Here is an 11,434-nt window from a genome sequence, read left to right on the forward strand (position 1 = left end):
TTAAGTACGTATCATTAGAGGCTTGCAATTCAGTTTGTTAAACCTAAAGCTGTTAGTTTGAAATCTATGGACTTCATAGTAAGTGTGAGTCATGATTGGAAAAAAAGAAAAAGTACGCATCATGAAAAGCTGGTTGGTTAATAACTCCGCATGGAACACTTCACAACCCATATGAGCAAAAGGCGGAGGAGGAAGTGGGAAACCATTCCTATAGGAAAAGTCAAAAGAAGTACCTCCCCTCTCACACCTATTTTTGCCGATGATCTTGTACTCTTTAGCACTGCAAGCCCATGGCAAGCAAACATCACTAAAAGAATTCTCTCACTAAAAGAGTTCTCTTAGATTTTTGCCTCTCTTCTGGACATTCAGTAAGCCAACTTAGAACGCGCATCTTTTTCTCTAAAAATGTGCGGAAACAAGAAGCGGACAACATTTGCGGCCAGCTTGGCTATGCTAAAACTGATCACCTGGGTAAGTACTAGGGTGTCCCTTCACTACATTCAAGAATCACTAAAGACACCTATCTCTATATCATTGAAAAAGTCCAGCAAAAACTCAGCTTGAAAAGCAAAATCACTCTGGCTGGCGGGAAGAGTTACACTTGCAAAGTCAGTGCTTTCAACCATCCCTTACTACGCCATGCAAACTTCGATGCTACCCTCTACTTGCTACCTCCGATTGGAAAAGCTGACAAGGGACTTCATTAGGGGCAATGACAGCAATCACCGAAGTATAAACCTACTGAATTGGGATGAGATGTGCCAGGCTGCGGGCCAAGGAAGCTGCAAAGTCAAAATTGTGCTTTCCTTTCAAAGTTAGGCTCCATTCTCATTAGTCAAGGTCTTTAGAGCCGAATATGGGCGGCCCAAAGAAACCAATTTTGAGTTCGAAGACAAGCTCCCACACTTGGAGAGGCATTGCTAAAGCTTAGCCGAACAATTCTTTGGGAATTAAATAGAAACCTGGAGATGGGATGAGCGTGAGATTTTGGACTGACTCTTGGATTGGAGACCTCGGCCCTTTAATAAACCTCGCCTCCTCTGATCTAGATGACTCTTGTTTAGTAGGACCAGTTCGAGACTTCATTGATGATGACAGACAAAGTCACAAAGGCGCTGGGATTTGTTCCAAGACAAGCTCCCTAAGACCATCAATCTTTTGATTGCTGCAACTTCGTCACCTAAGGACTCCGACTGTGCAGGTTCATGTTTCTGGAGCCTAGCCTCAAATGGTTAGCTTTATGTTTCTTTGGCTTACAAGGCTAAGGAAGAGGAGTCGCTGCATGAGGAATCAAGATGCTGGAAACTTGTTTGGAAGTGTCCTGGGACTACAAGCCCGAAACAAAAGACTCTTCGCGGGGGAATCTATAAAGCCCAAGAATTGATCGTGGCTCCTGATGTGGTCGTTAATCATACCATCAACAAAGCCATGAATCTCGTGGATTTACCAGTTGTGTCATTTTTCTCAGTTGTTTGTTAGCCTTTACACTCTTTTTGTTTCTACTAATACCCTGAGGTATGCTCCTAGTTTTTTATGTTTTGGACTAAAGGATAGGCATTTTCCTATTAAAGACAATTCTATTCGAGATACTGGCGAGTACTAAATATGGACACTTCTCCCAGTAGGGATTTGAACCTTAATTCGTCACATTGTGAGGAATTAATTCCTTCCGCTAGACTTAACGCTGTTGGTTATACTCCTAGTTCTTTGAATGAATGAAGTTATCCTTTCCATTTTTTTTAAATTTAAAAAAAAAAAGAGCAATGAATAACCCAAAATGGGCTTGTTTTCGTTGGCCCTCTCATGGCTCTCGGCCCATTTAGTGAAGGAGTGAAGTCTACTGTGGATGACGGAGGGAGTCGAGGGCTTTTTGATTTACCCTGGCGACAATGATTGGGCGTGTGCGCCAGGAACCATGGCAAGATTTATCTGCTTTTGGGCAGGTAACAAGGTGTTAAGATGAGGACAGAAGAGGCTTTGGCAATGGCAGGGGAGAGAAACAAAGAAAGAGAGAAGACCAAGCGAGCATGATGGTGAGGTTCCAATATGGTGTGCGTCGTGAGGTTGAGACTTGAGAGTGACTCGGATGTAGTGACGCCATATTTAGAAAATAAAATATTGAATGGAGGCGCGGAAGTAAGTTACTTGTAAGGGTCGGAAATACGTGTTTGACCGTTGAGTGCATTTGACAGAACAATAAAAGAATGTTTTAGTGGGAGAGGAATGATGGCCACGTCATTTTCGCCGGCTGCTGACTCCAAACATATTAAGAATAAAAGAAATGTGTAATGTGTCCGTTTAATTTTCATGGGCGTGGTTGGTTGCCGATAATGATGCAACACCGACATTCACCTACCCTCCCTCCCATGCCAATTGTGCCCACCCCAAGTTTCAGTTTTACATGCTGTGGTTGGTGTCCTCTAATGCTTTCTTCACACTTGTCCCTTTGTTGCCTATTACAATCCATACAATATTTGAACTTTTGACATTTTCCTCTAGGAGGCTTCCCACGTGTGTAAATATATGCTCTGAAATTTGAAATCAAACATTTTAAAACAAACTTGAATACTATTTCAATTCAAGTGAAAAATACATACATCAGTGTAATTAATAAGCGTCAAATCTGGCTTCATACCACATTTTAACAAAGTGCGGCAGTGCCTAATAAGTAAGCGTGAAATCTCAGATCCGGCGTGTCACCACATCCCTGGCTTTTATCATGATTCTCCCAAACACGGAGCACACAGCTTCTCTTTCTGCGGCCAAGTGCCAACCTCTCTCATTTCTTATGGACTTATTTTATTGACGACAGAGACAAAAATGTAATCACATCGATTCACCTTTTTCCCCCCTCAGAAAGAAAAAACAAATAGTCAACGCGAACGAGAGCCAAGTAAATTATAGAGTCAAAACTAGAAGGCCTGTTAGAAGGTGGCCATATGCGCAAAATATTCATCCGGTAAAAAGTCAAGAGAAGCGCGGGTACACCTCCCTCTCCCACCAAAGAGATTTAATATATAAAGAACAGCATGAGCTAATTAAAGGATTAGTTTTGATTTTAATTATAAGGCATTAATTTATTTTATTTATCATTTTTTTCAAATTAACTTATCTGACTTAGAAACTGGACATATAACTTAATATTATATATGGATATTTAAAAAAGATCATATTGTATTTATTGTAATTAATTTATTTAGTTTACTTGTTTTACTCAAATTAGCTAAATAATTCATATATTAAAGAGAAAAAAAAGTAATGTACCACCATAACATTTTTCTTTTTCTGGCAACTATATTTTCCCCCAGTTTTTCTTTCACATTATGGAATTATTATGCAGCCCATAACCATATCAATCGAAGTCCGCGTGGGTCTGCCGAACCGTACGTTACCCGCGGTGTACGCAAAAATATCTCCTCTCACCGACTCCCCCTAATCCTCAGACGGACCAGATCAATTTGAAAAGCCAATCTCAGCCGTCGATGCGGATCGCGCGTGGCGGAAATGGCCGATTACAGCTTGGTGGATTTCGCGCGTCCGAGAACACGCCATCTTTGGCCTATAAAATGCATGCCCTCTGCCTCATTTGGACTCGCACAGCTTGAGCAGTCCCAAGAGAATCCCTTCTGTTCAGTGTTCAGGCAGCCTCCTCGTTTCTCTTCTGGGGACTTGCTTCTTCCCGTCTCTTTGCTGCTTCTTCCTCGCAAGGTAGCTTGTCTTTCCTCTCATTTAAGTTTTGTCCATCCATGCTTCGAAGAGTTCTCAGTTTGTAATGTGCAGCTTGATATGAATATTTTAAGTAAATTCTTATGACGGATCTTGCGATTCACTTTGGGATTTTGCAATATGGGTTGTTTCGTTCTTATTTTCCTTCAGCATGGTCGATCTTAGTTATTCGAACCGATTTCGTGCTAATTAAGTTGTATTAGTCGCCTTTCGGTCTGTTAAATTGAAATCTGGATTCCATTTCGTGGACTTGTCACTGTAGGAAGATGATTACTCTGCACTTGCGGTGAGATTTACTGTGTGCTTGCAGATCTGCCCAAATATGCATGTTAATCGCAGTTCTCTTAATAGCATGTTAAGATTTGGGACGAAAATATGGATTATTCTTGTGGCTCTGTTTTATCATCTAACTTGTAAGAGTGAGACGTCTTTTGGGCAAATTCATGGCAGTGTAGCTATTGTGCTAGACTTCCGGTAGATTTGGTAAATGGATGTTTACTTTGGACCTTGGACTCAATTAGCATCTTGTGATTAGAATTTTGTCTTATTTGTTGAACTCAGCCGTAAATTGATAATGTCACGGCCGTAGTGTTCTGTTTGCTAAGTTTATGCATGATGGCTATATGTCTTATGTGAATGATTGCGCTAATATTTGTTTCCTTTTCCATTTAACGTATTGCTGCAGCTACAAGGATGGAGACTTTTCTATTCACCTCCGAATCAGTGAACGAGGGACACCCAGACAAGCTCTGTGACCAGATCTCAGATGCAGTGCTTGATGCCTGTCTGGAACAGGACCCAGATAGCAAAGTTGCCTGTGAAACTTGCACCAAGACCAACATGGTTATGGTCTTCGGAGAGATCACAACTAAAGCCAATGTAGACTACGAGAAAATTGTTCGTGACACCTGCAGGAACATTGGGTTTGTTTCGGATGATGTTGGTCTTGATGCTGACAACTGTAAGGTCCTGGTCAACATTGAGCAGCAGAGTCCCGACATTGCTCAGGGTGTGCATGGCCATCTAAGCAAAAGACCCGAGGAAATTGGCGCCGGTGACCAGGGTCACATGTTCGGCTATGCTACTGATGAGACCCCTGAATTGATGCCCTTGAGCCACGTTCTCGCAACCAAGCTCGGTGCTCGTCTAACTGAGGTGCGCAAGAATGGAACGTGCCCCTGGTTGAGGCCTGATGGCAAGACCCAAGTCACCGTTGAGTATTACAATGACAAGGGTGCCATGGTTCCCATTCGTGTCCACACTGTTCTTATCTCTACCCAGCACGATGAGACTGTGACTAACGATGAGATAGCAGCTGATCTCAAAGAGCATGTCATCAAGGCTGTGATTCCTGAGAAGTACCTTGATGAGAAGACAATTTTCCACCTCAACCCTTCGGGCCGTTTTGTGATCGGTGGCCCTCACGGTGATGCTGGTCTCACTGGGCGTAAGATCATCATTGACACTTACGGTGGATGGGGTGCCCATGGTGGCGGTGCCTTCTCTGGGAAGGACCCAACCAAGGTTGACAGGAGCGGAGCTTACATTGTGAGGCAAGCTGCAAAGAGCATTGTTGCCAATGGACTTGCCAGGAGGTGCATTGTGCAAGTGTCGTACGCCATTGGTGTGCCCGAGCCTTTGTCTGTGTTTGTGGACACATATGGGACCGGAAAGATTCCTGACAAGGAGATCCTTAAGATTGTGAAGGAGAACTTCGATTTCAGGCCAGGCATGATCTCCATTAATCTTGATCTCAAGAGGGGCGGCAATGGCAGGTTCTTGAAGACTGCTGCCTATGGACATTTCGGCAGAGATGACGCTGACTTCACATGGGAGGTGGTCAAGCCCCTTAAATGGGAGAAGCCTACGGCTTGAATGATTTCCTTGCGTGCTATGCCTCCATGGTGTTTGATTTGATTTTTCACCTCCCCTGTCCCTGGCCTTTTCTTTTTCGGATTTCCCCCCCTCTCCCTCGGAGGAGTTGTATTGTGTTCGTCCAGCACTCTCTTTTTTCTTTTTTTTTTTGCCCCTATACTCATTAACCATATGCTCAACATATGCTCAATATATGTAATAATCATCTCAAGTTGAAGAAAATATACAATTTTTTCTGATTTTTTTTCCACTGAATTTGTATGCGTTTTTCTATTCAATTTCTATTTGCACCAACTCAAGGCTGACAAATTGTAATTAACTGAAGAAAGAAAAAAGGCAGAAAACAAGCAACGCAAGGTTTTATGAAGACGCTTTTTAACTGTTAAAGTTCATCGAGTTGAGCAATCATCCGATGAAATAGAATTTGAGTGGTCAGGTGCACATTTGTTTTGGGCACAAGCAGCAAAACCACAGACTAACAAAACAACGCAATGTGGAGGTGGCCGGAGGAGAATGTGATGATAAAGAATTTTCCTTGCGGATAGCGGATATATGAGCTGACAAAACGCGAATCAGAAGTACGGACATCGGACTGCAAAGAGATACATTAGTCCCAATGTAATGGGTCTGCTCTTTAAGAATACCCTACACCTGCCCACCAATATAGCCCATTGATAAATTGGTGAAATTTTGACAGGTTTATTTAAAAAAAAAAAAAAGTAGGAAAAGAAATAGGGGAGAGGAACTGAGAAAATGTAGATGGGAATATTTGAGACAGATGGCAAACAAGAGAGGCCAGCTGAATCCAGCTTCCCCTCCATTCCAAAAGTTGACAGATCAATCGCTTACCAGTTACGAGTTATGACCCCTTGCATTCTCCCTCAAGTCTCAACAAATGCGTATTAATTATGAGCCCATTTAAAATAGTTTATAAGTAACTTATAAGTTATTTTTTAATAGTAATTTATGGAATACGAGGTAAGTATGCGAGGAAAAGTTTTATTTCAATTTACATAAAACGTGCTTATGAAGAATTTCCACTGCTCTGCCAAACAAGACCTATTTAATTTTAAGACTAATGTAATGCATGTTGGGCCGTTCACCAACAACACTGTTCGTCCTACCGAGGTCCACTTGAAATTTAAGCACCAACTAAAACTCTAATCCAATCCATATGTGTCTGTCTGTTTGTTTTTGTTTTTGTTTTTTTTACCGCATTATATTATCGCCTTATCATCTCAAGCGTGTGAGCACTCTACGTGCTCGTTTTGAAAATCGAACCAGGCATGCACGGATATCCCTATGAACGATGCTGAAGCGATAAGCCTATATGAAATATATAGATCGGGTAGTATTTGTTTTTTTTTTTTTTAACCTAATGCTAATGAGTTACACAAAAAACTATATACTCTAATTTCCACTTGCATGCACCAAAATATGTAATATTCATTTTCAATTGGCGTAAATTTCAAGTTGAGTTTAAAAAATGCATCTAACTTTATTTAGGAAATTTTAATTATGTTAACGTTATTAATATAAACTATAAAAGTTTTTAACAAATAGTTTGATTTATTTTTTTTTTGTTGAACAATAGTTTGATTTATTTATCAAAGTACTAATATTTTTAAAAATTTCATCTACTAAAAGTTCTAGTTAAGAGATTTACATGAAAATTTCATCTTTAATGCAGGTTGTTTGGCTTTGACAAATTACGTGGATAAACTAATCTAGTTGCGTGCTGGCTAAGTCGAACAACGAAGCATTGATTAGACAGATCGATGGATTAGGTTTGTGATGAAGAGTAGGCAAAAAGAAATACTTAATCATCAATAATCAACTTTACTATATCTTGACAGAGAAATTATAAATTACTGACCACCAAAAAAAAAAAAAAGACAGAGAAATTGTAAATTCGAACTTTTTTTTCAGAGTTGTATTCCTTTCGGTCCACTATTATTTAGCGTGTCATAAATAAATTAATTGTTGCCGTGTAACTTTAGGAGCTGTCTTTTTAATAAGCCAAAAGATAATATTCTCATAATTTTTTTTTAGCTTTTAACTAAAGCATAACTTTAATTATCTGTCATGCAGATTTTTCTTGCAAGACCACACCGTTGTTGTCGTCCGATTTTTTCTTTTTCTTAAGCATTTAAAGGATTACAATTTTCGAGGTGATATTTCTGGAAATTCATTGGACTTACGCATACTTTCAAATGAAGCGTGGAAAGAATTATGAAGAGCTTGAAGATTGCTGTTTATGAATATGATCGCTGGAAAGGGAAGGCGCGCAGACAGAGGAATAAATTAAGAAGAATGAGGAGTTGGGATACTAATTGGAGATCTTGCTCGTTAATAACGAGGGGGGAGCATGTCTATTTCATACTCATGCTCATCATAATCCTATACTTCATTATTGAAAACAAAAGTAAACGGAGAGAAAATAACATAAATTATAATTATAATTGCGTATCCCGCTTTCTTGTTTTTTAACGATCGAGAGCGAACGCAGTTCTTTCTGGCCTTGCCTAAAATAACGTTTATTCTGGCTGGCCCTGCCCTTCCTATTCCACCATCGCTCTGAGAACAAACCAAGCAAAGAATACACCAACCGAATTCAAAGGATTCCTTTTGTTTTTGCCTTTATTCTCACTCCTTCCCTTCCTTCATCCGTTGATTTTTGCCCACTTTACTCGGTCGGCTCTGTTATCCATCCAACACAGGAGCAATCACTGAGTCTTCGTAAAGGTGACATTTTTAATTTCCGAAACCCAATCTTTTCTCTTCTTTTGCCCCTTTGCTCTCGGTTTTGGCTCCTCAGATTGTTGGTTTCGGTGCATATTTGACTAGTTACCCTGTTCTGAGCGTTTCTTTGGTTGACTGGTCAGTGGTATCTGGGTTTTAAGCAATCAAAAACATGTTTTCAAAACCTTCAGTCAAGTCACGGAGACGCCATAACTGAGAGCATTTCTTATCTGAGTTTCTTCCGGTGTTGATTTCACCGCCTTTACTGGTTCTAGGACTGATATTCACTCTCGGTTGTTCCTTTTATTATGTAGTATTGTTTATCTTTGCAGGGAAGGTAAGGATGGTTCGTATCGAAAATAAGTTCCTAGGTCCGTTGAAAATCATCGCCATAATTTTTATTATTGATGTTGTCGACTTTTCTTCCAGATTAGAGGATCATGAGCTGCTTTGGCTGTTGCAAAAAAGGTGACGATCACCAGGCTCCTGATAATGGGCCCTTCGTCCCAAAGCCAACCTATCCCGCTGGTAATCCACAGCGCCCAGATCCTTTCTTCCTAAAAGAACATCTGCATAAAATTTATATACCTCTTGTTGTTTTAATCCTATTAAACGATGCAGGGGTCAGTGGTTATACTGGTAGACAATTTTCAACGACCACTCCACACACCGTTAATGTTCAACCCATTGCGGTCCCTTCCATTTCAGTTGATGAAATGAAGTCCCTGACTGATAATTTTGGCGCAAAATCTTACATTGGTGAGGGGGCATACGGTAAGGTATACCACGGTGTATTGAAAAATGGGCGTCACGTGGCGATTAAGAGGTTAGATTCCAGCAGGCAACCAGAGAGCGAATTCCTTGCTCAGGTTTGGTTCAAATGTGCTCTGTTATTGTTATAACCTTTGCAATACAATTCTATGGTGTGATTTCTTGGATCATTATCCCATTACCTTTGATTTGTCACTTCACAGGTCTCAATCGTATCAAGGCTAAAGCACGAAAATGTTGTTGAGCTTCTTGGTTATTGTGCCGATGGTGCTTTCCGAGCCCTGGCCTTTGAGTATGCTCCTAAAGGAACTCTTCATGATATTCTACATGGTCAGTTATACCATTCATTCAGGTTTAAAAGTCCTTAAAAATCTGTGATTTGTTATTTCTTAGCCCTTAAGGCATACACATTTGTCCTGTTTTTGACAACTGAGAGAATAACAAGTAGCAAATAAAAAACCCTTCAATTGAATCCTATAGAAACGTATTTTCTCTTACTCAGTTTATGTATACGGTTGTGAAATCTTAAGTTTATAGTAACAAAGTCATCAAAACTTGCAACTTAGAAATTTGTTTGAAATATATATAGGACGCAAAGGCGTGAGGGATGCACAACCAGGTCCAACACTGTCATGGGCACAAAGAGTTAAAATTGCAGTGGGGGCAGCTAGAGGACTTGAATATCTACATGAAAAAGCAGAGACCAACATCATCCATCGTTACATCAAGTCTTGCAACATACTACTTTTCGAAGATGATGTTGCAAAGATTGCTGATTTTGATTTGTCAAATCAAGCCCCTGATGCTGCTGCTCGTCTCCATTCTACTCGTGTTCTTGGAACCTTCGGTTACTATGCTCCAGAGTAATCAGGCTGATTTTTTTTTTTTTTTCTGTGCCTAAATCACAACATTTTGGATATGAAAGTTTTTATTGAATTTAACATTTTGGATGACAGATATGCCATGACGGGTCAGCTCACTTCGAGAAGCGACGTCTACAGTTTTGGGGTTATACTTCTAGAACTCTTAACCGGACGCAAACCTGTTGATCATACACTGCCGCGAGGGCAGCAGAGCCTTGTCACCTGGGTATAAAACAGCCCCACTTATGAAACATGATGATAATGTCTTTGTGATTTCCAAAACTCATACTTTGAAAAAAGACATCTTAAATTATAAGGCTCAAACACAAACACTATATTTTGACATCATGGACGTATCCAGGATACTTACTTGGACTGAATGATTCTTGTCCGTTGGTGTGAATTAGGCAACGCCACAACTGAGTGAAGACAAAGTGAAGCAGTGCGTGGATGTGAAATTAAAGGGAGAATACCCTCCAAAGGCAGTTGCAAAGGTAAACTATATATGTTGTATTTATGGAGATGAAATATTTTTGAGACTATATATGTTGTATTTATGGAGATGAAATATTTTTGAGATGAACGTTAGGGTTTAAAATCAAATATTATCTATTTGTGAAAGATGGCTGCTGTTGCTGCACTGTGTGTGCAATATGAAGCTGAGTTTCGGCCAAATATGAGCATTGTAGTGAAAGCTCTACAGCCTCTTCTTAATCCTCGGTCTTCCGTTCACACAAAGCGGCCTCCCAACTTTTAAATTCCCAAATTCTTTTGATCTATCATGCAACGAATTGCCTTGTAACTAGTGCCACTAAATATTGACGGTGGCGTTCAGCTCCATTGGCCCCAAAGTACTGTATTCCTGAAGCATTCTGTAGATTGTGCTATTCTAGGTAGGAGGTGGGAAAGATGCAATCATAGTTAAGCTACTGGTTTTAAATGCTTAATAAAACTTTGTTATTGTCTGCTAGTTCCTCTGACGAATATTTAAGCTAATTTTTCATACTTTTAGGCAAAATCATCCGAGGGTTTAACCCGTACGTTTTAATATCACCTCCTTTTTTTTTTTCCCGCTTTTGGAGCTGTAAAATTGTTTTAGGAGAGATGCTGAAGTGCTTGCGTGAATGTTGTTGAAGTCCTTGCGTGTAATATTGGAAATTGATGGCAATAATTATCCAGAATTTTCAAAATAATAATATTCTGTGGATGGCACTTCCCTGAAAGTAATACTCCTCCGGTATTTAATATAGGAACTAATTATTAAGTTAATTTTGGTTCTAAATATAAAACTTATTTATCATATTTATCAATTTTTTTAAATTATCCATATAAATACTTTATCAATTGTAATCAAGTAAGTGAGGAAGAAAGAATATTAAGAAGGATGATTATAGTGTTTTATAAAAAAAATTATATTTTTTTATAATTAACTAACTTACCTAATTTTTTTAAACTAA

The 11,434-nt window shown here is 39.6% G+C and overlaps 2 protein-coding genes across 3 annotated transcripts; both read left to right on the top strand.

The window, feature by feature from the left end:
- Positions 1 to 3,582: 3,582 nt before the first annotated feature.
- Positions 3,583 to 5,856, top strand: LOC114742878 (S-adenosylmethionine synthase 2). The gene is made up of 2 exons (XM_028931104.1): positions 3,583 to 3,708; positions 4,412 to 5,856. The coding sequence occupies exon 2, from the start codon at positions 4,420 to 4,422 to the stop codon at positions 5,599 to 5,601; it is 1,182 nt and encodes a 393-aa protein (XP_028786937.1). The 5' UTR covers positions 3,583 to 3,708; positions 4,412 to 4,419; the 3' UTR covers positions 5,602 to 5,856.
- A 2,031-nt stretch (positions 5,857 to 7,887) lies between these two features.
- Positions 7,888 to 11,112, top strand: LOC114742915 (pto-interacting protein 1). Of its 2 annotated transcripts, XM_028931141.1 has the most exons (9): positions 7,888 to 8,346; positions 8,658 to 8,689; positions 8,773 to 8,871; positions 8,965 to 9,212; positions 9,318 to 9,444; positions 9,704 to 9,977; positions 10,071 to 10,203; positions 10,385 to 10,471; positions 10,600 to 11,112. In XM_028931141.1, the coding sequence occupies exons 3-9, from the start codon at positions 8,784 to 8,786 to the stop codon at positions 10,732 to 10,734; spliced, it is 1,092 nt and encodes a 363-aa protein (XP_028786974.1). In that variant the 5' UTR covers positions 7,888 to 8,346; positions 8,658 to 8,689; positions 8,773 to 8,783; the 3' UTR covers positions 10,735 to 11,112. The 2 variants fall into 2 exon arrangements, with proteins under 2 accessions (XP_028786974.1, XP_028786973.1); XM_028931140.1 differs by lacking the exon at positions 8,658 to 8,689 and having other exon boundaries at positions 7,891 to 8,346.
- Positions 11,113 to 11,434: the final 322 nt, after the last annotated feature.

Source organism: Neltuma alba, unplaced genomic scaffold (assembly GCF_004799145.2).
Source record: "Neltuma alba isolate B1F8T4 unplaced genomic scaffold, ASM479914v2 tig00003893_pilon, whole genome shotgun sequence".
NCBI lineage: Eukaryota > Viridiplantae > Streptophyta > Magnoliopsida > Fabales > Fabaceae > Neltuma > Neltuma alba.

What these genes read in the sequence shown, in the direction of transcription:
- LOC114742878 (XM_028931104.1), top strand. Translation starts at nt 4,420, where the DNA reads ATGGAGACTTTTCTATTCACCTCCGAATCAGTGAACGAGGGACACCCA.
- LOC114742915 (XM_028931141.1), top strand. Translation starts at nt 8,784, where the DNA reads ATGAGCTGCTTTGGCTGTTGCAAAAAAGGTGACGATCACCAGGCTCCT. An exon ending in AAAGCCAACCTATCCCGCTG is followed by an intron (nt 8,872 to 8,964) that starts GTAATCCACAGC and finishes TAAACGATGCAG; the next exon opens with GGGTCAGTGGTTATACTGGT. An exon ending in TTCGGTTACTATGCTCCAGA is followed by an intron (nt 9,978 to 10,070) that starts GTAATCAGGCTG and finishes TTTGGATGACAG; the next exon opens with ATATGCCATGACGGGTCAGC.